The 24,331-nt window shown below is 46.5% G+C and overlaps 1 protein-coding gene across 1 annotated transcript in view; it reads right to left on the bottom strand.

The window, feature by feature from the left end:
• The window catches only part of LMF1 (lipase maturation factor 1), a 129,484-nt gene that overhangs the window by 64,034 nt on the left and 41,119 nt on the right, over positions 1-24,331 (bottom strand). Inside the window, exon 3 of the mRNA XM_079320266.1 lies at positions 19,338-19,403. Within this exon, the coding sequence (XP_079176392.1) occupies positions 19,338-19,403 (66 nt within the window). The remainder of the gene's footprint in view (positions 1-19,337; positions 19,404-24,331) is intronic.

The raw sequence follows: 24,331 nt of genomic DNA, 5'->3' as shown, positions 1-24,331 counted from the left end.
CTTTAGGTCCTGGAAGGGGCTCTGAGCTCTCCCTGGATCCTTCTCCTCTCCAGATGAACAATTCCAGCTCTCCCAGAGCTGGGAGGAGCAGCCCCCACACCCAGGATGGCAATGCCAGCCTGGGAGAAGCAGAATCCACTAAAAAAAAAAAAAAAAAAAAAAATTGAAAAATCAGGAATAAACCCAACCTTTTCCCTCTCCCTGTAGCCTTCACAGGCAGAAACAGGAGCTGGAAGTTCAGTTTGGAGTTTTAAATCCTCCAGGGCTCAAACCCAGCCCTTCCTCTTCATCTTTTTCTAAAGCTCTGTGGAATCTTCAAGCAGGTAAGGAAATAAAAGCCCAATTAGAGCTACTGTAACTCCCCAATTGTTTAGACATAATTGTCTAAATAAAATAAAGGGCTTAATTAGCAAGATCATCAACATAAAGGCAGATTTGAATAAACATTCACTTTGTCAGTCAGAAGCAATTAGGGTTTCTCTTGATAAGAGCAATCTCAGCTGCATGCAGATGTTTTTAATAATGCAAATATTTTTCCTACTTGGAATAATTAAGCCCAGTGTTTTTTAAAAGAAACTCTGCAAAGGTTGGTGCTGGCAATAATCAATATTTCCCTTTCTCCCCCAAAACCACGTTATGAATGCTTGATAAGGGAATTTTCAACAGCAAAGAAAATGTCCTCACTCTGGGGATTTACAAGAAATACTTTTGTATCCCACTTTAATCAAACAAACAAAAAAAAAAATCTGGCGTTTAAAAGTCTCTCCCAACCCAAATCATTCCAGGATTCTCTGATTTCAGCTGAAATAAAAAGATAAAGGATTATATGTGGAAGATATAAAGAATATATATGGACGATTTATATATTAATATGTAATGTATACATAATCCATATTATATATATGTTATAATATAAATAATATATTAATATACAATGCATATTAATAATATATAATGTATATTAATGATATATAATTTATTATTTATATATTGTGTGTTAATAATATATTTTATATATTATATACAAGAGATATTAATTTATATATTTATATATAAAGAATATAAATGGAAGCAACTGATATCCAATAAGTGGGTTTGTACCCATTAATACCAATGGAAAATGCCCAGTGGGATATTTTTAGGGACAGATGAAGGAAGGACTGACAGAAATCACCTCCTGTGACAAATCTGATGAAGTTCCAACCCACCTGACTGCTCCTGGCCCTGCAGTCCCCAAAAATGGGACTGTCCCACCCCCTGGGCCCTGGCCCAAGGCTGGGCTGGATGATCCTGGAGGACTTTTCCAGCCTCAGTGATCCCATCCCTGCCCCCAGCACTGGGGTTTGCAAGATTCCATCCACGCAGGAATATGAAAAAACACTCATTAAATACCCTCTGAATGGGCTTTGCTCCTTGCTGGAGATCAAGGGGAAGTAAAATACGGTAAAAATAAATAAATCACCCCAGAACTTAATTCTGGTGGTGCCCAGGGCAGCTCCTGTCAGTGCTGAATTCCTCCTCCTGTGGCTGAGCCATCTGCACACGCTGCTAATCAGCTCAGCCCTCCCTCCCTCTGCCCCAAACTGCATTTAAAACACAAATAATAATAATAAAACATCATAAAAACGTCACCAGACAAAGCAAATACACCAGAACCCCGAACCTGCTCTCGCTCATATTTTGTCCCAGCCCCTATAAAATTAACTTTTACAACTTTTACTGGCAACTCCAACCTGGGTTGAAATTATTCTCTGATTACTGTGCCCATATATCTCAGGGCAGCCAGTGACCCTCATCCAATTACCTTCAGGAACACTTTGCACACACCCAGGCTCCACAATTAAATCTGGGATAATGCACACCCTGCTCCTGGGGTGGAAAAGTCTCCCTGGATGATTTGAAACGTGGCAAAGACCAAAAAAATTAAAAAAAAAAGAAAAAATTTGCTCTTTTAATCCCAAAATCAATCATGCACAAACTTTAATGGCCCGGGAGGGTCGTGAGTAATTTTTTTTTTTTTGTTTTGTTTTTTCAAGCACAAAAACCCAAATAACAGCCCCCTCAGCATGCACGGTGCTGGCTTTAATTTCCTTGAGTAAACAGCTTGTTTGCAGGGAAGAGGAATACCTGGAATTTCAGCTTGTTACTGCCCTATGAAATATGTCTGCAATGCCAGGCCTGGCTGGGGGATTTAAGCCTGACTTAGTGCAGTTGCTCCAGCCCAAGTGTCAGGAGGTGGAGTTTAATTAGGGCTGTGCTGGGCACTGAAGTCACATTCTGCTGCATTAAAAGGGAGGCAGGGCAAGAAATGGAAATTCCCACTGGAGCAGATTAGAGGGCAGCTCCCAGATTGCCCCAGGTTTGAGGGGCATGGTTTCCCATTGGATGTATCCCATTGAATTGATCCCATTGGATTCATCCCATTGAATTTATCCCATTGGATTTACCCCACTGAATTTATCCCACGGGATTTATCCCATTGAATTTATCCCATGGGATTTATCCCATTGAATTGATCCCATTGGATTCATCCCATTGAATTTATCCCATTGGATTTACCCCACTGAATTTATCCCATTGAATTTATCCCATTGGATTTATCCCATTGAATTGATCCCATTGGATTTATCCCATTGAATTTACTCCATTGGATTTACCTAATTCAATTTACCCCATTGAATTTATCTCATTGGATCTATCCCATTGAATTTACCCAATTTAATTTATCCCATTGGATTTATCCCATTGAATTCACTCCATGGGATTTACCTAATTCAATTTATCCCATTTGATTTATCCCATTCGATTTATCCCACTGAATTTTGATTTCCCTCCTCAGATTTACCCCATTGGATTTCAATTTATCACATTGGATTTATCCCATTGGATTTACCCCATTCAATTTATACCACTGGATTTATCCCATTTGGTTTACCCCATTAGATTTATCCCATTGGATTTAAATTTCTGGGGTTTTAAATCCCCCAGGCCTCAAACCCAGCCCTTCCTCTCCCTCTTTCCCTAAAGCCCTGTGGAATCTTCAAGCAGGTAAGAAAATAAAACCCTGATTGGAGTTTTAAGGTTTCTCCCACTTCTGGAGGAGCACAAATCCTTTGGGAAAAATGAGTGAGTTTTTTAGGAAAACCTCACATGGGCAGAGCCCAGGCCTGGCAGCACAAATTAAATGTGGAAGTTAAATAGGCCTGGAATCTGCTGGAGATTATTTGAATTTCCAGGTTAAAACCATGAATTGTGATCTATAAATTCTCTAATTCTATGTACAGCTGTGTGCACTGCCTGCAAGCTTGAATTTGCCATGCAGGAAAATGGAAGAGACTCCGTGATAAAAGGGCAGAAAATCCCAACTCTAGAGACATCCAGACCTGCTCCAGCAGCATTCCCAAAAGCCAGAGCTCAGTCAGCAGATAAAGAGCAAATCCTTATGGAAAAAAAAGATGGAATTTACTAAAAAAAAAAAAAAAAAAAAAAAAAAAAAAAAAAAAAAAAAAAAGCAAATTGAGAAAATAACCAAATAAACTTCAAATTAAGCAGCACAGGAGAGAACACAATCCTAAAATCTCCAGAGCTGGAAGGGACCCACAAGGATCATCAAATCCACCTCCTGATCCTGCACAGGACAATCCAAATAATCCAAATAATCCCAACAATCCCAGCTCCACCTGAGCCTGCCAAAATCTGAGCATCATCATCATCATCATCACCCCTGACATTAAAAATCCAACAAGAGGGGTGACCCCAGCTGCAGAGGAAGCCAGGCTGAAAAAGAGCTGCCAGGAAATCCTCCTTTCCAAAAATTCCAAAGGACAGGCAGGGAATGGGGAGGAGGAGAAGCCCCGGGATGCCCTCAGGTATTCCATGTGCAGCTCCTGCCTTTGGGATGCACAAAGGGCTCCTTCTTCTCCTTCTTCCAAGGGGAGAGGGAGCCATGCAGAACATTCACCATGGATAATTAATTTCGGCCCCTCAATTACCGGGGGGGATCTCGTGACACAGCTTTATTTGTAGCCTCTTTTTTTTTTTTTTTTTTTTTTTTTTTTTTTTTTTTTTTTTTTTTTTTTTTTTAATAAACAAGAAGCAGATAAGAAGCGTGACACCTTTAATGGCTTTACAATGGCTTTACAATGGCTTTACAATGGCTTTCCTGCCAGCTCATCCCACGTGGAAAGGCTTGTCCTGCCTTTTGGGACTCCCCACCACTCATCCCTAATGGGATCATCCCTGTGCCAGCCACAAAAATCACAAAAATCATGGAAAGGGCTTGGAATGGGATGAGCTTTAAGGTCCCTTCCCACTTTCCACTGGAATATCCATCCAAATCCTCTAGGCAACGGAAATGCAAGTGGAAAATGGAAAAGTGCTAAAAACGGGATTAATTCAGAATATCAAAGCAGAAAATAAAATCCTATTTTATTACAAAAGATTTGAACCTCTGTCACTCTGTTTGGGCAGGAGATGCCCAGAGTTCCTGGACAAAAACCACAGGAATAAACAACGCTGTGGGATGTTTTTGGTTTTTTTTTAACTGGAATGGGAAAAGCTTGTTGTTTCTACACCCCAACACAGATTTCCACGTGAAAATAATTCACCAAAGGCACCACGGTGTGGTAGAGCTGCTGCCAGCGTGCCCATGGGGAACTGGGGATGCCAAACTCCCCAAAAATGTGACAAGACCTCGGTAAATTTGGGGTGAAACCCTTGGGGAGAACCCACCCTCCTCCTGCCCCTGCCAAGGACACGTGGGAATAATGGGGAATAATGGAATAATGGGGAATAATGAAATAATTCTTCCACCCACCCCAAGCCTCCCACGGGAGGGTCACAGAAACAGCCCTGTTAATTTGAATTTAAAGGAACAAAGGACATTCCCTGAGCACCCAGGGGCTGGAAATAAACCCTGAAGTCAAGTTGGTGTTCTTTAACATCCAGGAGGGTGGAATGCCATGGGGTGGAAAAGATCAGAATCCACCATGTTGGATAATATAAAATAAATCAAATTTATCCCATTGGATTTATCCCATTGGTTTGACAGCTGCCAGAGCAGACCTTGCCTCTCACAAACAAAATTCTGCATCCCAGCAGATCTTCCCAAGGAGAAGACCAACACGAAGCCAACAAAGAAAGGACCCAGAAATTCTCAAAATTGCACAAAATTCCTGAATTCTCCAGAGCTGGATGCACCAAATCCTCCCCAAATCCCCAAAAATTCACATAAAATCCCTAAATATACCCAAAACTCCCAAAAATCTTCTCAAAATTCCACAAAATGCTGATGGAATTCCTGCCACTGGAAAAGTGGGAATATCCCAACCCCACTGTGGAACAGAGCTGGGAACCACAAAGGCTTCTCAGAATTCGTTTTTTTTCCATAAAGATCAGCCTTGGATAAGCAGATCCTGACCTGGAATTTGGGGAGAGGAGAAACTCCTGATGTTTCTGGGCTCTCCAAAAGCTGATTTAAACAAAAAAACAAAAAAAAAAACAAAAAAAAAAACAAAAAAAAAAACCAAACAAAAAAAAAAGGGAAAGGAGAAGCCTTTCCTGCCAGACAACTCAACATAAAGCACATTTTTGGGCCAACTTCAAAAGTTTAAACCATCCCCAAAAGTCAGGCACGGAATAAATTCAAATTGGCAAAACATCAGCTGAACTTGGAACCCCAAATCCAGCCAGAGGAATGCTGGGCCTGGGAGGGATGCTACAGAAAGAGATAAAATATTAAATTTCTGCTAAATCTCAAGCAATAAAATCAAATTCCAGCTTGGAGGGAAGGGAATGAGAAGGCTGGGGTGGAATTGCTGGGTTGGTGAAATTTGTGTTGGGTTTGTTTGAGAGGGACATTTTGGAGTTTATCAAAAGCAGCTGCTGTCACAGGCACACATCCGTGGTCCTGGAGCATGGATGTGATTTATCCCAGGAAATCTGGGAATGAAACAAGACAAAGCTCCCAATATCTTCTATAATAAATTCTTTCAGCAGGTCAAGCAAATCCTGGAGCAACTTTTCCTAATGGGTTACAATGACAAAAGTCAGGAGTCCAAGAGCTCTGAGTGGTTTTGAATTTTTAATGGTTTTGGGGTTCTCCAAAGTTATAAAACTATTTAAAATGTGGAATATTAAATGATGAGTTAATTATTGCCCACTACCACCTGTAACTCTGACACACCCATGGCAAGCTCAGGACAGGGATGAAGAAAATTTCTTTGCTTTTAGGACAGCAAATTTTGGCTAAAAGTCAAATATTTGGATAAAAATCCAATATTCCCATGGGCTGGCACCTTCCCAGCACGAACCTATGACCACATCAGGCATTGTGGAAATTCCTGGTTCCACATCCAAACCCAGCTCTGGGATTTGAGGGTCCTTATTCCCCTTTCTCATCCCAAACTGCAGGACAGAAGCCCAAGATCTGCAGTCCTGAAGATGATCCTCACTTTTCCAGCTGGTAGATTTGAACCCAAGGTAAGTTAAAGGAGATCTAAAAAAGTAATTTTACTGCTTTTTGGGATCAAAGGCAGCTCTTCTGTAACAGCAGGAGAAACAAACTTAAATCATTTCATCCACTATTCCAGGAGAAAAATTCCTGTCTGGAATCTCCAGCAGGCCTTAAAAAAAAAAAAAAAAAAAAAAAAAAAAAAGGAGGTGGACTAAAAATCTCCAGGGAATACATCAGTGTGTGGATATATAGGGGTTTAGTCCAGGAATGTCACAGCACACCCTACAAAGGGCTCTCCTGCCACAAAAACCACAAGGATTGGCTCCATCATTGCAGGGAATGAGGCCAAAAATGCAATAAAAGCTCCTGGATGTGCCAAGGAGCCCGTGGGATAACCCAGGGAAAGGCAAACCTAAAGTTCTCCACGAGGGTCTGGCTAAATTAATAAAATTGAATTAAAAACCAAAAAGGTTTTGGTCATCACCTTTAACCATCAGCACAAAAAAAATTCCTGACTGTGGTACAGAGGTGTGGATGAAGATGAGCAGGGGGAGATTCCATGAAGTGCAGGATCCTTGCAGCCCCTGGAGCAGGGGCAGAGCTGCTGCCCAGCCCCAGGGCAGCAGTGACCCCTGACCCCAGTGCCCCTCAGCCAGCAGGACCTGCCTTCCCAACCACTGTGTCCCTAAAGCTCCACTGCATTTCCAGCATTCCTGGCATTCACCATCCCATTTACTCCTCCATTTCCAGGATTTCAGTCTGTGTCCTGTTTTATTGCAATGTTCTGATTGCTGTTCACACCCCTAAAATGTGAAATGGATCCCAAAATGCATCCCCAAATCTCCTTGTCTGCAGCATCTCCTCCTTTATCCATGGAACAGGCAGCACTTTGTTCTTTTAGTGTGTAACATTTCCTATATCCTATGTCTTATATCCTATATCCTATCCTATCCCATCTCATCCTATATCCCATATCCCATCTCGTCCTATATCCTATATCCTATCCTATATCCTATCCCATCTCATCCTATATCCTATCCTATATCCCATACCCTATCCCCTATCCTATCCTATCCTACCCTATATCCCATATCCTATATTCCATCTCATCCTATATTCTATATCCTATATCCCATCTCATCCTATATCCTATATCCTATATCCTATATCCTATATCCTATATCCTATATCGTCCTATCCCATCCCATCCCATCCCAAAAGGAACTTTTCCTTTAGCCCAGGAAATTGAACCAAAGTGCCAGAGCAATTCCAGAGGAATTCCAGAAAGCCCCAGCCCCAACAGCTCCCGTGCAGGTGACATAAAATCCTGGAGCAGAGGAAAGATCAGACAGCCAGAAGTCAGGAATGTCCTGCCTGGCAATTAAACCCATTCCATGGGCAATCCCACTAAAATCCTGGATTCTTGGCCCCAAAAAAGGGCTCTGGGGAAAGCACAGCACAGCAAACCTGGATTCATCCCTGGAGGATAAAACAGGAGATGGTGCTAAGCCAGGAGGGGAGGAAATCCCAAGGTCCTGGGTCACTCTTCAGTTATTCCAGCTTGGAAGGAGAGTGATGTGCAAAAATCCCTACAGGACACAAATAAAGACACTAAAGAGGGATAAATGGGTTTAAACTTCCAGAGGGCAGGGATGGTGGGATACAGGGAAGGATTCCTGGCTGGGAGGGAGGGCAGGCCCTGGCACAGGGACCCAGAGCAGCTGGGGCTGCCCCTGGATCCCAGGCTGGACTCTGGGCTTGGAGCAGCCTGGGATGCTGGAAGGTGTCCCTGCCACGGGGTGCAGGAGCCTGGAGAGGCACCAGCACCTGAACTTTCATCTCTGCAAGTTCCAAATCCAGTTCCTGTGTGCAGCACCAACCCAAAGTTTAATTAGGAAAGTCAGGTTTGGGCAGCTCTGGGACCCCCCTTTGCTAACTGTGCCTGAATTCCCCTTCCCCTTCTCCTGGCACAGCAGAGTTCCCAAGCTCTCCTTGGCTCTGCTCCCTCCTGTCACTCCCTGTGCCCTCCCAGAGTTCAGGTTCAGTGTTCAAAGGAGGGAAATGTCCCCCAGCCTGTTTACCTGGGGGACAGGGAGGGGAAAGCACCTGGAGAGCTCAGCATCCACCCGGAAAAAACCCTTTGGGATGATTTTCAGCAATGGAAAAACGTGGCAGCCACATAAATAAAATCATTGATGAGTGACAGAAAGAGCCCAGAAACATTCCCAGCCTGTTCCTTCAGCTGAGATCAGAGCAGGACAGGGTCTCACATCACCTGCCAAGCTCTCACAGGCTGCTAAAACTGCAATTAACTCCTGCAATTAAAATATTCCCTCTTCACCTCGGGGCCAAGGATAACACATTCCATGATTTCCATTGTGGGCTGCTCACAAAATGTTCATGGCAACTCCTGCCTTGAGGATTTACCAGCCCTGGTGGATCCCACGTGGAGCTCCTTGGGGACAGGGACACTCCTTCAGCAGGTGACAGGATCAGGGTCAGAGTTCTGCTCAGTCATCCCCATGGGGACACAAATCAAACAAAATCAAACAACCAAAAAAAGAGTCAAGCCTCCCCCCCCCAAAAAAAGGTCATAAACTGAAATTTCTCTTCTTTATGATATGGAAAAAAACCCTCTTGTTTCCCTATAACACATAAAAATATTAAAAAATAAATATAACTATTCTAACTAAATATAAATCAAAAGATTGGTGTTAAAGTAAATAAATGTTAAAATTACTTGGTACTAATTAATTCTTGTCAAATACAAAAAAAAAAAAAAAAAAAAAAACCCTACCAAAATCTCAACAAGTAAAAATTTTAAAAAAATCTTTACAAACCACCACAGGCAGCAAGTCCCAATCCCTATTTTGTAAATTAGTCAAGAGGGAAAAGCCTCTGGACAGAGCTTGGAGGAGTCAAAGCTTTTCCCCTGGAAAAGCAGGGATGGGAAGAGGTTTTATTTCTTTTTCTTGAGCTATTTGGAGGCAGACTAGAAAAGTTGGTTCTAAAATTTCCTAACTAGAAATCCCAGAAAATGGAAGAAATGGTTATGAAAATGGGAATATTCCTAAGGCTGGGAAGAGAAACCAATGTCTCATATCTGACTCCACACAGGGATTTCATAACTTAATAACAATTAAAAATTAAAAAATCCAAATTTAAAAAAGAAAACAAACAACCTAGGAAAGGGTGCCCTGTTTTAAAGTGGTGGGAAAAGGCTCCCTCCTGCTTTTATGGGAATTTTATCCCCAGAGTGGCTGTTTTTTGTTGCAGCACAAATGACATCACACAGGAGATGATTGGATGGCTCCACACATGATTTCACTGATCTGGGCAGTTTTTAGGCTTCAAGGAGCTAATCCACCCTGAGTTCCCCTCCCAGCTTTTCTGGAGAATGCATTCCAAAAACGAGAAGCAAATTATCTGACATTATACCTAATTACAGAAGCTCCTAATTACACCCCCCCTCTCTGGAGGCAACGCTGCTCTTCCCAGAACAGCAATTCCTGCAGAGCCCAGTAAATCAGCTTGTGCTTGCCACTGATTTGAAACTTTAACCTATAAATTAAATTAATAAGAGACAAAGGCTTCTTTTGTGCCTTTGCAAGCCTGTAGGATTTTAGAAATAATAGGACTGGAAAGTGATTTATATTCCAAGATTAAAGGTCAGTTTGGCGCACACGACTTTGGAGCGAAACACCACAGCAGAAATTTCAAATTAACTCGTTCCTGCACCCCCCCAAGGCTGGATCCTTCTTTTTGCAGTTTCCAGGGCTTGCTGTGAGCACTCAGAAGGTGGGAAAAAAATAAGTGGAATTTTTCCTGATCTCTGGGAAGGAGGGAAATGTGTCTGGGAATTGGCTCAGCCCCTGATCACTGAAGTGACACAACCTCTGAGCTGCACTTCCCATCAATGCATGTCCAACATGGAGAGGCTAAAACCACAGGGAACTGTCTGGAGATGGCAGAAATGACCTGGAAATTGCAGCTGTGCAGATAAAGGGAAGGACTCTGCTATTTTCTAAGGTTCTGCCCACGGTGTGGATTCTTGCCCTGTTTTATTCTGGGAGAATAAAAATTCCAGCTGAGCTTAAAACCTTCGGTGCTTGACAAAAAAATATTATTGTGGAATTGTGGAATGGTTTGGGTTGGAAGGGCCTTGAACTCACCCAGTTCCAACCCCAACACCTTCCTCTATCCCAGGCTGCTCCAAGCTCCATCACTGCCAGGGATAGGGCAGCCACAATTCCTGTGCCAGGAATGTTACCCAGAGAACTGGGATTGGTCATTACATTTATTCCCAGGAGAAAATCCCAGAAAGAGACTGGAAGAGGAGCAGGAGGAAGAGGAGGAGGGATGTGCAGCCCCATCCACCACTGGGAATGCAGAACTGAGGCAAGGGACATAGAATGAGGGGAAATTCCCAACAATGAGAAAGGATGGGATAAATGCCTCTCCTTAAACTGCACCTGCTAAGGAGGAGACCAGGAAAGAGATTATTTAATTCCTAATTATTTATTCCTAAGGGCCAGGAAGGATGAGAAGAAACGACTCTACTCATGGCCATGGGGATTAGTTCTGACCATTGGGAGAATCCAGAGGTGGATAAATTGGGATGAAGGCTCTGGGCAAGGTCTGGAGGCCAAAAGGCCCCAAACTGGAGGATGAGAACCAAGAGACCTTTGTAGAAATCAAGGAGCTGCCAACAACATCCCCTGGGCCTTTCTCTTCCCTAAAGCAAGAGGGAAAGCAGACCTGCTGGAAAAGTCCTTCCCTGAGAGGGTGGGGAGATCCCAGATTCCCAGAGAAGCCTCTGGATCCCTGGAAGTGCCCAAGGCCAGGCTGGAGACCCTGGGATGGTGGGAGGGCTTTGGAACTGAATGGGCTTCAGGGTCCCTTCCAACCCAAACCATTCCATGTTCCTTCTAAAGACTGGGGAAGGCTCTTGTGCCACTCCCCCCTCTCATTTCTGTCTTCCAGAAAGCATCAAAATGTGTCATCTTCCTTCTTTCTGAGCATTTCTTAGAACACCCCATTAACAAGCTCATCAATCCATATTTAATTACCAGAGCCTTGCCTGTGTTACCTTCCAAACCTGCAGGGCCCTGCAGGTTCTTGATTCCCCACAGCCCTGGGGGGCACAGGTATGGGATGGGATCCAAAATTCCTGCCCTTGGAAGAGCCAAGTGAGGAGAAAAAGCCACAAAAGGGGCAGAGCAGGGAGAGCTGGTGAAGGGAGGATTAATCCCATTAGCATTGAAAACAGACCAAATGAGTGGAGGGGGGGAGGAAAAGGGAATATTTAAGGGAAGTGAGGAGGGTCCTGGGTGGTCTGTAAATGAGCTGGGAGAGTGTGAGGAAGAGATGAAACCCAATAGGTGTACAGGAAGCTTTCACCAGGCTTAAAACAAATCCCTAAGAAAAACAGCCAAGAATCCAGGAAGAGGAATTGTGTTACTGCTGGGAAGGGGATTGGAATATTCCCAATGCAGTGGCACTGAGAGCTCTGCTGCTGATCCCAAACCCTCAGCACACAACGTTCCCAGGGGGGAAATATCCATGGAACTTTCCCTGGTTTATCCATGAAACCCTTCTTGCTTTATCCATGAATCCTTCCCTGGTTTATCCATGAAACTTTCCCTGGTTTATCCATGGATCCTTCCCTGGTTTATCCATGAAACTTTCCCTGGTTTATCCATGGAACCTTCCATGGTTTATCCATGAAACTTTCCATGGTTTATCCATGAATCCTTCCCTCGTTTATCCATGAAACTTTCCATGGTTTATCCATGAATCCTTCCCTGGTTTATCCATGGATCCTTCCCTGGTTTATCCATGAAACCCTTCTTGCTTTATCCATTAAACCCTCCCTGGTTTATCCATGAAACTTTGCCTGGTTTATCCATGAAACCCTCCCTGGTTTATCCTGCTCTGGTTTGGGATTGTTGGGAATCATGGAAAGCTGAGGGAACCAATGGGGGACACCAGTGGCAGGTGCCACCCACCTGCTCAGGTGGCAAAGGGGGAAGCCCAGAAGGTGTTTTTGAGTAAATACAGATATTTTTGGGCAAGGATCACAGAGAGGAAAGAAGATCTGAACTGGAGCAAAATTAGAAATTAAATCCTGCCCCAATCCTGGCACTCCACTGCCCATGGAAGCTGTGTCTGGGAGGGGTCATCACTGGAAGTTTGAATTTACATGGAATTCTGGAATGGTTTGGGTTGGAAGGGACCTTAAAGCTCATCCATGCCATGGCAGGGACACTTCCCACCATCCCAGGGGGCTCCAGCCTGGCTTTGGACACTCCCAGGGATCCAGGAGCCTCAGATTCTCTGGGAATTCCATCCCAATCTCCCATCTCTCCCATTCAGTGGGCAGCCATTCCCTGTATCCTGGCACTCCAGACCCTTGCAGAAATTCCTGCAATTCTCCTTTGGGAAGTTTCTCCCTCAGCACCTGCCCATATCCACTTTTCTTCCTGAATCCAAAGAAGCTGGGGCTGTTTGCTGATGCTGATTTGAAGCTCCATCTTTTCTTTTGATAATTCCCTGACCAGACACTCTTGCCCACTTCTGAATTCCCTGCCAGGATCCTGGTTCCCTTGGATACAAAAGTGATGCTGACTCCAAATTGTGAGAAAACCAGGAGTCCAAATGCTGGGGAAACCAGGACTCCAAACCCTGCTAACCAGGAGTCCAAATGCTGGGGAAACTAGGATCCCAAATCCTGGGAAACCTGGACTCTCAGTCCTGGGGAACCAGGATCTAAAATCTTGGGGTATCAGGACTCCAAATCCTGCAAACCAGCACCCCAAATCCTGGGGAAACCAAGACTCCAAGTCCTGCAAACCAGTACCCCAAATCCTGGGTAGACCAGGACCCCAAATCCTGGGAAACCAGGATCCCAAATCCTGCAAACCAGGACTCCTTCCCAGAAGTGCTCAGCTGGAAGTGATATCCCTGAATCTCTGCCAGCAAACCCGACCTGTGCAAACCCAGCAAGGCAGATCCTCCAAGCCAAACCCAAATCCCTCTTTCAAAGCATTTTCTGGCTCTTTTTGTAAGTGATGGGCACCTCCAGAGCAGCAGAGCCATCCCAGCCTTGGGAGTAACAAACCTTCCCAGCAAACTGCACTCCAGGATCCCTTGAATCCGTGTTAGAGACCTGGGATTCATCTGAACAGCTGAAAGGTTCATCTGAAAAGATTCATCTGAGATCAAGCTCTTCTTGCAGAGCCCCACACAAAGTCCAGATACAGCCTAACAAGCTTTTGATGTCCTGCTGACATTTATCTGCCAATATTACTGCTCCAAGCACTTGCCCCATGATGGATCTCATTATTTCCTTGATCCCAGGCCAGCTCAGCCCTTGGTCTTTCCTCCAGCCTCACAGAACTCCCCAAAACCCAGCAGAGAGCCCCAAATCTTCATCTTCCAGTCCCCCCAAAGCAGCCCTTGGAGACATGGGAATAAAGACAAGTGGTTTTGCAATTTTGCCTCTTTGCAAAGGTCAGCTCTCAAAATTTCTGACCAAATGGGAAGGACAAAAAATAAAGCAGCTGAGCAGCAGTGTGTTCTTCTTTTGGTATCACTCACCTTGACTCAAAGAGCAGTTTGTTTGCACCAGGAGGTGAAAATAAACTGAATTTACAGCTCTCCATGGGCAGAATTTTGCTCCCTCCTTACCCAGAACTCATGCCCAGCAGCTCTGGCTCCTGCCCAGAGCTGCCCACAGGGCAGGGATGGAGCACAGCTCATTTCCCTCCTGTTTTCATGGAAACACAGCTTCCAGTGGAGCAATGTCCCCGTTCCAGGTTCCAAATCCCTTGGGCAGTTCTTGGAAGTGCCCTGAGCTCACAGCCACGTGTCCAGCTCTCCCCAAGCCCTGCAGGCTGCTGGACTGCCACAAACCTCCCCAATGATTTTTGGGGAAATCTGGGAAATCTCCCCGTGTCAAGGCTGCCAGATTCCAGCCCTGAGCTGGAACCAGCAAAATCCATCAGCAAAACCCTCCAAGTTCCCACCCTGCACGAAGGAAGGAGCAGAGACACAAATTATTCTGCATTTAATTAAATTTAAGAAGGAATCCTTCCCTGTGAGGGTGCTGAGGCCCTGGCACAGGTCCAAGGACTGTAAACTTCAGATGCTCCATAAATATTTTATAATATAATTATTAATGTTACCAACAAAAAGATCCCCAAAATTATTTGCACGGTAACTTCCTGTAATAATTACTGTTTTCTCTTTAATTCAGCACCACTTCCCTCGTCTGAATTTGCAACTTTAGAATTTTCAGCACGAAATCTGAGCACCTGCTTCCCTGCTAGGAACATTTTCCCTTCCAGCCATGCAAACTGTTGGAACAAAGCCCACCCTGAGCCATCCGGGCTCATAAAAGCAGCTCATTTTCTGATTCATCCCAACAGATTGCTAAATATTATTTACTTTTTCTTTCATAATGGCTTGGAAAAAGCTGGATGAAAAGCTTAACGAGCTCTAATCCAGGCGAGAGGAGGGAGAAAAGGAATGAAGAGGCAGTTAAGGAGCAGTTTGAGCTTCCTTATCGCCCTTATCAGCTCAGCTATCAGTCAGCAGGGCCTCATTAGGCACAAAAGGCATCTCAGGAGCCCAGAGCTGGGGCTGGAGCCCTGCCTGACAGCTCCAGGGAATCAGGGACAGTCTGTCCCCATCTGCAGTGGCTTCTGTGGCTGTGCAGGGTGCTGGGGACAGAGCAAAGCTTTTTTTTTGTTGTTGTTTTTGTTTTTTTTCAGCAGCAGAGACACTTATGGAGCTCAAATGAGGCTAAAATGAGGTTGGTTCAGTGAAATCCTCCAAACTTTTGGGGTGACCAACCCATCCCCAGCTCCTCCAGGGAACTCTGGAGCAGGGAAGCAAATCCTGGATCTCACTTCAAACTCTGACCCAGATTTGCTGCTCCAGGAGTGCTCCAGGGCTCTGGTTTTGCTTTCCCTTTATCCCTTTGCCTCAGAAGATCGATTAAGGTTGGAAAAGACCTTTAAGGAAATCCAGTCCAACCATTCCCAGCAGCACCATGGTCACCATAAACCGTGTCCAAAAGTGCCTCATGCAGGTGGGTTTGGTCACCTCCAGGGATGGGGACTGCCAATGCCTGAACAGCCTTTTAGGGAAGGGACTTTCCCAAATATCCAATCTAACCCTCCCCTGCCCAGCCTGAGGTCGTTCCCTCTCCTCCTGTCCCTGTTCCCTGGAGCAGATCCCAAATCCCCCCTGGCTGTCCCTTCCTGGCAGGGAGTCGTGCAGAGGCAGAAATTCCCCCTTTTCCCCAGGCTGAGCCCCTTTCCCAGCTCCCTCAGCCTCTCCTGGTGCTCCAGTCCCTTCCCTGGACACTCTCCAGCCCCTCCATGTCCTCCTTGGCTGGACAGGTCAGTGAGCTGCCCCAGCTGCCCCAGGGCTGTGTCCAGCAGCTCTGCTGTGGATTCAGAGCCCAGCAGGGCTCCTGCCCCAGCAGCTGCTCCCACAGCTGTTCCCACCAGTTGGTGGCTGAATTTTCCAAGATATCTGTCTGGAATTAAAAAGCAGCAGCAGCACTTTGGCAGGCATCAGGAAAAATGCATCACTGGATTGCATCCCACCCGAGCAGGAGAGGTGAGACCACGGAGAACCTTCAAAAAACCCCCTGATGGTCTGAGCTGCTCTGCCAAAACCTCCAGCAGCACCCAAAGGCTCCTTCTGGAGTGGCTGGGGTCTGAAATGTCCCTGTCCTGCCTGTGCCAGGAGATCTGGGCAGAGGCCTGGGAGCTGCAGGGCTGGTGGGATTTTCCAGCCTGGCTCTTGCCTGAGGGGATTTGCTTTGTTTGGAGCAGGTTTGGATGTTGTGCCCGTGCCAGGCAGGCTGAACTCCCAGATAAAGCCTGGAAAAAGGGAATGCTGGGCAGAAGGAATTCCCATCCCCATCCCCATCCCCATCCCCATCCCCATCCCCATCCCCATCCCCATCCCCATCCCCATCCCCATCCTGGCTCAGAGGGCTTGGAAAGCTGTTCCAGCCCACCTGGGTGATGTCCACACATGGCCTGGAGTGGCTCAAAACCTTCCCAGGCAGAGTTTCCCAGAGGGGATGGAGCTGCTGGGCTCTGGGATTGACCCCTGTGGACAGGCAGGGATCTGGGATCTCATCTCTGCCTCCCCTGGCAGCTGGGATGTCCCTGGCACGGTGGGATCCATGCCAGGGGCTCCAGTGGAAGCAGAATTCCAGCCCCAGCCTGCAATCCTTGCTCATGGATTTGTCAAGCCTGGTGTCCACAGCAGATAAATCTGAATAATCCTGATGCCAAACAGAGCTGAGAGCCAGAGCAGCTTCTCCCTGCAGCAGCTGCACCAGGACCAGGTTGCACTGAGGGAAAACTCCTTTTTCCTGGGATTTCCTGCAGGGCAAAGAGCCCCCTAAGCACAGGGAAACAACAGCAACCTCAAAAAAGGGACAAATAAACCCATGGATGGCAGATTCCAGGACTTCTCCTGCCAGGTGCCACCCAGGTGTGTCCATGGGGACAGGGTGATGTGGACACACAAAGCCCCAGCACACCTCAGGGGTTGGGATGACACTGCAGGTGAAAACCACACCTTGGAGCCCCTGGAGAGCACAGAAATCCAGAGAGGAGCTGAAATCCCCTGCTGGTGGTGTCTTGCCAAACTGGGATTAGAGGCTGGGGCTGCACAGCCACCATGAACCCCCAAAGCAGCCAAAGCTGTGCCAGCAAAGTCCCCTCTCCCCCATTTCCTGGAGCCCATCTCCTCCTCCAGGAGGGTCAGGCTGGTTGGAAAATCCCTCTCCTGTGCCAACCATGCCATTCCCTCTCCAAACCACACAGAGAGCCCCAGCAAGGCTGGGATGAAGGCCCTGCACAGCAGAAGGAAAGAGGAAAGGAAAATCACCCATTTAACCATAACACCACCAGACTGTTCCATCCACCATTCCTGACAAAAGTGGAAATGTTCTTTTTCACGAGCCTACTACAAATAAATAGTGCAGGCAGGGATGGAGGCCATGTGTTTCCATTAATTCTCTTGGCACAGGAGCCCATGTAGATCTTGGATGCAGGAGAGCTGGGGTGGCCAACACACATCCCAGCACAACCCATCTGGCCCAAATCCATCCCTGACCTGCTCCAATCCCCACTTTTATCATCCTAATTACGAGCAGATTCCCTCCCTCCCTCCTTCAGTCCCCTTTTCTCCCTCCCTTTGCCTGAAACCAGCAGGTGAATCCCAACCTTTTGGTATTTTTGTTCCATTATTGCTGGTGGATGAAGTTTGGCCTCTTTCATTTTCCTTCCCTTGCAGCCTCTCTTTTGTGGGGATTAAAATAATTGATATTGATAACAAGATCTGCCCCCTGCCCCTGGTGCCAATTACTTGCACAGGCTGGGGATCCTGCCTTATGGATCTGACAGGAATGGTCTCAATTATCCCTCTGGGCTCCAGGACTGATGCTGGGATTGATTTGGGAGAGCTGGGATTATTGGGGCTGATTGTTGTGGGCTGGGGTCAGCAGCAGAGCTGGCTCAGAGCTGGATTTTCCCCGAGTGCTGCCAGGTGCCTGGAAAATTGAAAATTTACTGCAGCCACCCCCATGTTCAGGATTAGGAATGACAGCACTGAAGGGGCTTTTCATCCCAAGTTTTCCTGGGGATGAAGTTGGATCCTTGGTGTTGTGCAGGAGCCAAGGGAGATTTTGGAAAGGCTCAGCCCCACACCAAGGGGGGAAACCCCAGTGAAAGTAAATGAGAGTGACACAGAAAAGGAGATTTAAAGCTGTGAAGGCAAACAGAGCTTTTTGGACCTGCAAAATCTTGTTTCATACAGGCAGGGAGTTGTTAAAGGTGGAGAAGCCCTTTAAGATCAGCAGCACCAACACCAAGTGTGCTCATCATGTCCAAAAGTGGTTTTGGGTCACCTCCAGGGATGGGGACTGCCCTGGGCAGACTCCCAGTGCCTAGCCACCCTTTAGGGAAGGGATTTTCCCAAATATCCAATCAAACCCTCCCCAGGAGCAGTTTGAGGCTGTTCCCTCTCCTGTCCCTGTTCCTGGGAGCAGATCCCAAATCCCCCCCAGCTGTCCCCTCCTGTCAGGGAGTTGTGCAGAGGCAGAAATTCCCCCTGCTCCCCCTTTTCTCCAGGCTGAGCCCCTTTCCAGCTCCTCCTCCTAAGACTTGTGCTCCCAAATACTTGATGGCCATGGATTCCAGAGCAGAGCCATTCTAACACCCTGTGAGCTCAGTCCAGGGAAGGGAATTCCTTCACCAACCCAAAACATTCCCCTGGGAACAATGGATGCAGCATTTTCCTTTTTACCACCATTTATATAAAACTCAAATGCAAAAATAGAAGTGAGAAGTGGAGCTGAGTTTGCCTCTGCAACCAGAGAGGAGATGAACCCAGAGCTAACAAACCACCCCAAATTTATAATCAAAATGCAACATAATCACTGCAACAGATGTCAAAAAGATAAACCCACAGAGCTCTGAGCTGCTGCATGCTGGAGAGCACTGGGATGCTCTGTGGCTGTCAAATGGCCACTTTTGGGGATGGCAGCAGCAACAACACCACAAAAAATCCTTTCTACAGCAGATTTACAGTGCAAATTCTCAGTGAGGCTCAGGTTTGCTCCTGGATTCACCATGGGGAGGGGAGGGGAGGAGAGAAATTGGTTTTTTAGGAGTGTGGTTGGGAAAAACAGCATCACCCAGCTGGCACAGGCACATGGCCTGACTGCCAGGGGCTGGGATAAAGAGGGAAAACATGGAGAGCTGCCTGGCACGAGAGGACAGGCTGGGGAAACGATTTCACAAAAGAAAAGCAGACAAGAGGAAGGAGATTTTGTGTGCACATCACTCACCTCGTAGTGATAATCCATGCAAGTTAACTCCCTCCAGCAGCGATCTCCTCGGATTTTAATCAGCCCCTGGGGGGAAAAAGGGCAAAAGTACAGTCACAAATATTTTATTTTACTTGGTTTTGTGCCTCAAGGTGCCAAATTCTGTGGTTGAATGAGACCACGGGAGGGTCCAGTTGTTCCCAAGGGAACATAATGGGTCTGACTCATTCCCCTGCCTGGTGAGTGACAATCTGACATAAATCCTGGTGGAAAATGCCAAATTCTCCTTCCAGGAAGAAGCCTCAGGTACACCTGAGCCTTTGCTCAGGTCTGAGCAGCTCCTGGCATCGCTTCCAGCATCCCTGGGAAGCAGCAGTGGGAAAAACCAGGCTGTGTCCCAGCAAAATTCACGATTTTTACAAAAATCCCCAACTGTTTCCCATCTCTGCTGCCTGGGGAAAAGGGAGCAGTGCCATGGAGCAGGGATGGGGACACAGAGCTGCAATTAAAATAATTAGGGAAACAAAAGAGGGGCAGGGGAAGGAAGCTGCCAGCCCCAAACACAGCTGGCTGCACTGCTGACAGCTCTGCCCCAGCTCAGCTCAGGGCTGGACCAGCAGCCACCCCCTGCCCTGGGACTTGACAACAACAAGAGGGGACATTTCCAAATCACTGGGTCCATCCCAGGGCTGGCAGCAATATTGGGATTGAATTTCTTTGCCTGGGAGATGAAGAGCAGAAAGGAATCAGTGGGCCAGAGCAGGAAAGACACCTGGGCAGGGATGGGCTGGAGCAGGAAGCTGAGCAATCAAGGCTGGCTTTGATGTCCCAGAGAGGTCCCTGATTAGGATCACAACATCCCAAATTGAGGAAAGCTTCACTGGTCAAAAGGTTGGGGCAGCTCTGTCATCTGCATACAATTAGGGGCTATTTGCCTACTCTGACATGGCTCTGATTGTGATGGTCCTGCTTTCCCCAGGAGAAAAACCCGGGGAGTTTCTGGGAATTTCTGGGATTTTCTGGGAGTTTTGGGAAGGTCCTGTGGCTGCTCCAGCAGGAGCATCCTGAGCATTCCTTACACTGGCAGCAGGGAGGGGATCAGTGACCTAAAATCTGAGCTCAGAGGAGGAGATCCCAGATTTTATGAATTCCATCCCAATCCCCAGAACTGGAACAGGTTGGAAGAGACCACAGTGGCTTCTCTGCTCCAACTTCCCTGATCACACTGAAACAAATCTTCATTGCAGCATTAAATAAAATTTAACACCTTTGGAGCTCAAAAGAAATTCAAAATTCCAATTAAAGACCCTCCAAAACTGCCCAGACCTGGGAAATATCCAGGAATATCCAGTTCCCAGGGCTGTCTGTCTGTCTGTCTGACAGCTGAAAGCACAGGGCAGGGCAGAGTTTATGAACTCCTGCCTGGCAGAAAAGGGATGCACAATGCAGGATTTCTGGGATGGCAATGCATTTTTATCTCCAGGGATTTTCTCAGCACATCCCCATCCATCCCTCTGCAGCTGGGACAGGACATCCTCACTGTCAACAGCCACTCCATCCTCCCCTCCCCAGCCTGTCCTGCCCTCCAAGCTTTTCTAAAATTACAGGATCTGGTGATAGCATCTGCCAGGATGTGCTGCAGCTCCAGCCTGGCAGGGCCAGGACACACTGAGGAAGCTCAGTGCAGGAATGCTGCAATATTAAAACAGGACAGTTATCTTGATGACCTTCCCTCCTCCCTTCCCCAGGCTGTTATCAAGCTCTGTTATTCAGCAGAGATAATTAAAACTCCAATTAAAACGAGGATGGGGGGGAAAAGCAGCACTCTGAAAATCCTGATTTTTCCCTGCAATGACTCACTCAGGCAGCTCATCCTTTTTTTTTTTGTTTACTAGAAAGCTTTCAGACAGGAAAGTCTTCATATCAGAGATGCTCTGCAGCATAAAAAACTCCCACTCTCATCACTGAGGGGTTTCAAGTCAGCTTCACCCTGAGCTTTGAGGTCACTTCACTCCCACACTGGCACTCACTTTTCCATTTTTTCCATTTTTCCATTTTTTTTTTCCACCCAGTTTTCCTTTTTCCCAAGGAATTTGGACCAAGGAACGAGAGCAAAATGTGCACAGAAAATCTCTGTGCTCTGAGGCTGCAGCTCTGCTGAAGAGAGGCAGGAAAGGAGGAGGAATCACAAAATCCTGGAAAAGATCTCTGAGCACCAGGCTGCACATCCAGGGGACTCCTGGAAATCAGGAAGTTTTCAGGAACACAAATTAAATCTGAGCTCAGGGCAAGCAACCAGGTGGCCAAGTGAACCAGCAGAGGCCCTTTCACCTCTGTGGCCTGGCTCTGAAGCCAGGATTATTAAATTCCATTAAATTCTATTAAATTCCCACTGCTGGGCTGGTGGCTGCAGGGACAGTGGGGTCAGGCACTCAGGATAATGAGCCTGGGAAGGGGGAACTTGAGGTCCTTGTCACAGGAATTTACAGCAGGAGGAGTAGAAAATGTTGCCCCCTGGATTGAATTAAGCTCCAGAATGAAATATGGGCTCAATTCCTCCTCCCCTGCCAGGTTTGCTCCCTCCAGGGCATGGCCAAGGAGCTCAGGGCAGGATGGAGATGCAGCACCTGCCTGGACTTGGGAAACTCCAAACTCCTCAAATCAAGGGGAATTAAATCCAGATTTTAAAGGATTTAAATCCAGTTTCTCACAGAAAATTACATTTAGGATTTTTAATTTTTTTTTTTCAGATTTGCTTTAATGGTTGATAGTGAAATTCCTGGGTGCCCTCACCATGAGCCCTGCTCTGGAATATGGAATAAAACATTCCCAAAGCAGAGGGAGCATTCCTGTATTTACAGGATGCCAGAAAAGAAATCCAGGGATCCAGGGGCATCCACCATGGATCCAGGGGGATGCAGCCCCCACCTGAAGGGAGGGAAGAGCTCAGCTCCAACCCCAAATCCTGCCCTTTCATCTTTCCCTGATGCTGCACCCAACTGTGCCCCTTCCAGGCTGCTCTACTTGGGTGATTCAAAGCAAAAAAAAAAAAAAGAAGCCAGAATAATTAAAATGTCATTCAAGCCCTAAGCCCATATGAGTCACTGTTCCAAAAAATATCTGAAAAATTCCTTCAGGAGTGGGGGATAATTATATTCCTCCCTATCTATTGATTTTTCTCTACAATGCAGATGTCAGATTTTCCACGGGCTTTTTTTTTCCTTTTTCTCCTCTTTTTTTTTTTTTTTTTTTTTTTTTTTTTCCTGGAGTGAGTGTCAAGGAGGAACAAAGCACTTCTTTGAGACTTTTTCAGCCCAAAATTAATTCTGAAAAAAAAAAATGGTACAGACAGGCCAATAGCACGGGAAGCTGAGCAAAAGCTTGGTGACTCAAGCTATGTCTGCAAAATTCCCTATTGATCCCAGCTCCAGAGGGAAGGGTGGGGAATTATTATAAATTTAGAGTCAATTTAAAGACCTTTCTGTACAAAAGATGGGCAAAAAACCCAACCCAAAAATCCCAGCTAAATTCTAGATTTTCATTTTGCTCCTGCTGTAAATGCTTGCAGAGAAAATCCCAGCTCTGTGCTCTTCCCACCTCTGCTGCCCACAGGAAAAGTGGTTTCACCATCTCTGTGAATGCCAAACCCTCACCAGGGCATCCTGAGACAAATTTAGAGCCCAGCTCGTGGGAGAGGATGGAGCTTCCCAAGGTGAAATCTAAAAAAAAAATCATTTAAGGATTATAGGGCAGGGCTGGAAGAACCTAAATCCAAGGAATCCAATGAAACCAACCTCAGCTGGGGAGATCTAAAACTCCCTCAGGACTCCAGACCTGCCCTACCTCCCTCCCTGCTGATGGATCAAGGGCTGAGGTGCAGGAAGGATGAGCTGGATCCCAGATTTTCTGATTTTTTTAGGGAATGTTCCACAGGGAACAGGTGGCACAGCTGTGAACAGCAAACCAAAGAGCTGCACCTGATGTTCCCACCAACCTTTCTGGATTCAATTCCTGCAGCTTCTCTCTTGGATAGAGAGGAATAACAAGATCTCCATCCCTGGAAGGGTTTGAGGACAGGAATGACAGAATTTGTCAAGCTGTGGGTGTGCTGGTGGATAAAACCAGCACTGAGAGATAAAAGAATCAATGGGAAGGATTCCACTGATTGATGAATGTGAAAAAAAAAAAAATTGCCTTTACAAACAAACTGTAGGTTTGCTGAGGAATTAAATTGGGTATTGGAAAATGAAAGAAGCAATGGGGAAAAACCATGAACTCTATAAGAATTAAAAATTTAAAGGGAGGGTTGTACATTAGAGGGGAATCTTGGGTGTCAGAAGTCTGTGCCTCTCAAGTAGATCAGCCAGGGAGGACAGAGAGGGGGAAATTGGGATAAAAAGGAGACTGAGGCCTCCAAAAATTGGAGAGAATTCCCCATGGCCTCTCCCTTTATTCAAATAAAATAAAAGGACTCCTCTGCCTCCTTTTTGGACATAAACCTCTGGTGTTTGTGGTGTTTCCTGACAGGCTGGATGGGCTTGGAGCAGTGTGGGATGGTGCAGGTGTCCCTGCCCACGGGGATCCTTCCCAACCCAAACCATTCCAGGATGATCCAGGTGAGCAAACCCCACCTGCCTGCTCCCTCCTGCCCAGGGGTGATCCAGGACAGCTCCCACCTGCCCAGGTGAACCTGCTCAGAACCAAAGCAGAGCCAGCACAACCCCAAAACCCCACAGGAGAATCCCCTGGCCTTGACTCTTTGCTTCCTTTAATTTGCTGCTTCTTCCTTCTCTCAACTCCCCCCCAAAAAACCCTTGGGAAGAAGCCACCAGCAGCATCTGGGGGCAAGTGGGTGAAAGGGATTCTGCAAAATGCTGCATAATCCTGCAGAATCCTGCAGAACCCTTGGCACTGGTGGCTCCAGCCACCAAGGAGCAGCCAGTGCTGCTGCCAAGGGCTGTTAGCAGAGGAGTGGAGAGGGATCAGAGGCACAAAGGAGGCTGCTAAGGAGTCAA

The sequence above is a fragment of the Erithacus rubecula genome, assembly GCF_903797595.1.
Source record: "Erithacus rubecula genome assembly, chromosome: 17".
NCBI classification, from domain to species: domain Eukaryota; kingdom Metazoa; phylum Chordata; class Aves; order Passeriformes; family Muscicapidae; genus Erithacus; species Erithacus rubecula.
The sequence above is the reverse complement of the archived record's forward strand: the minus strand, read 5'-3'. Positions and strand labels throughout refer to the sequence as shown.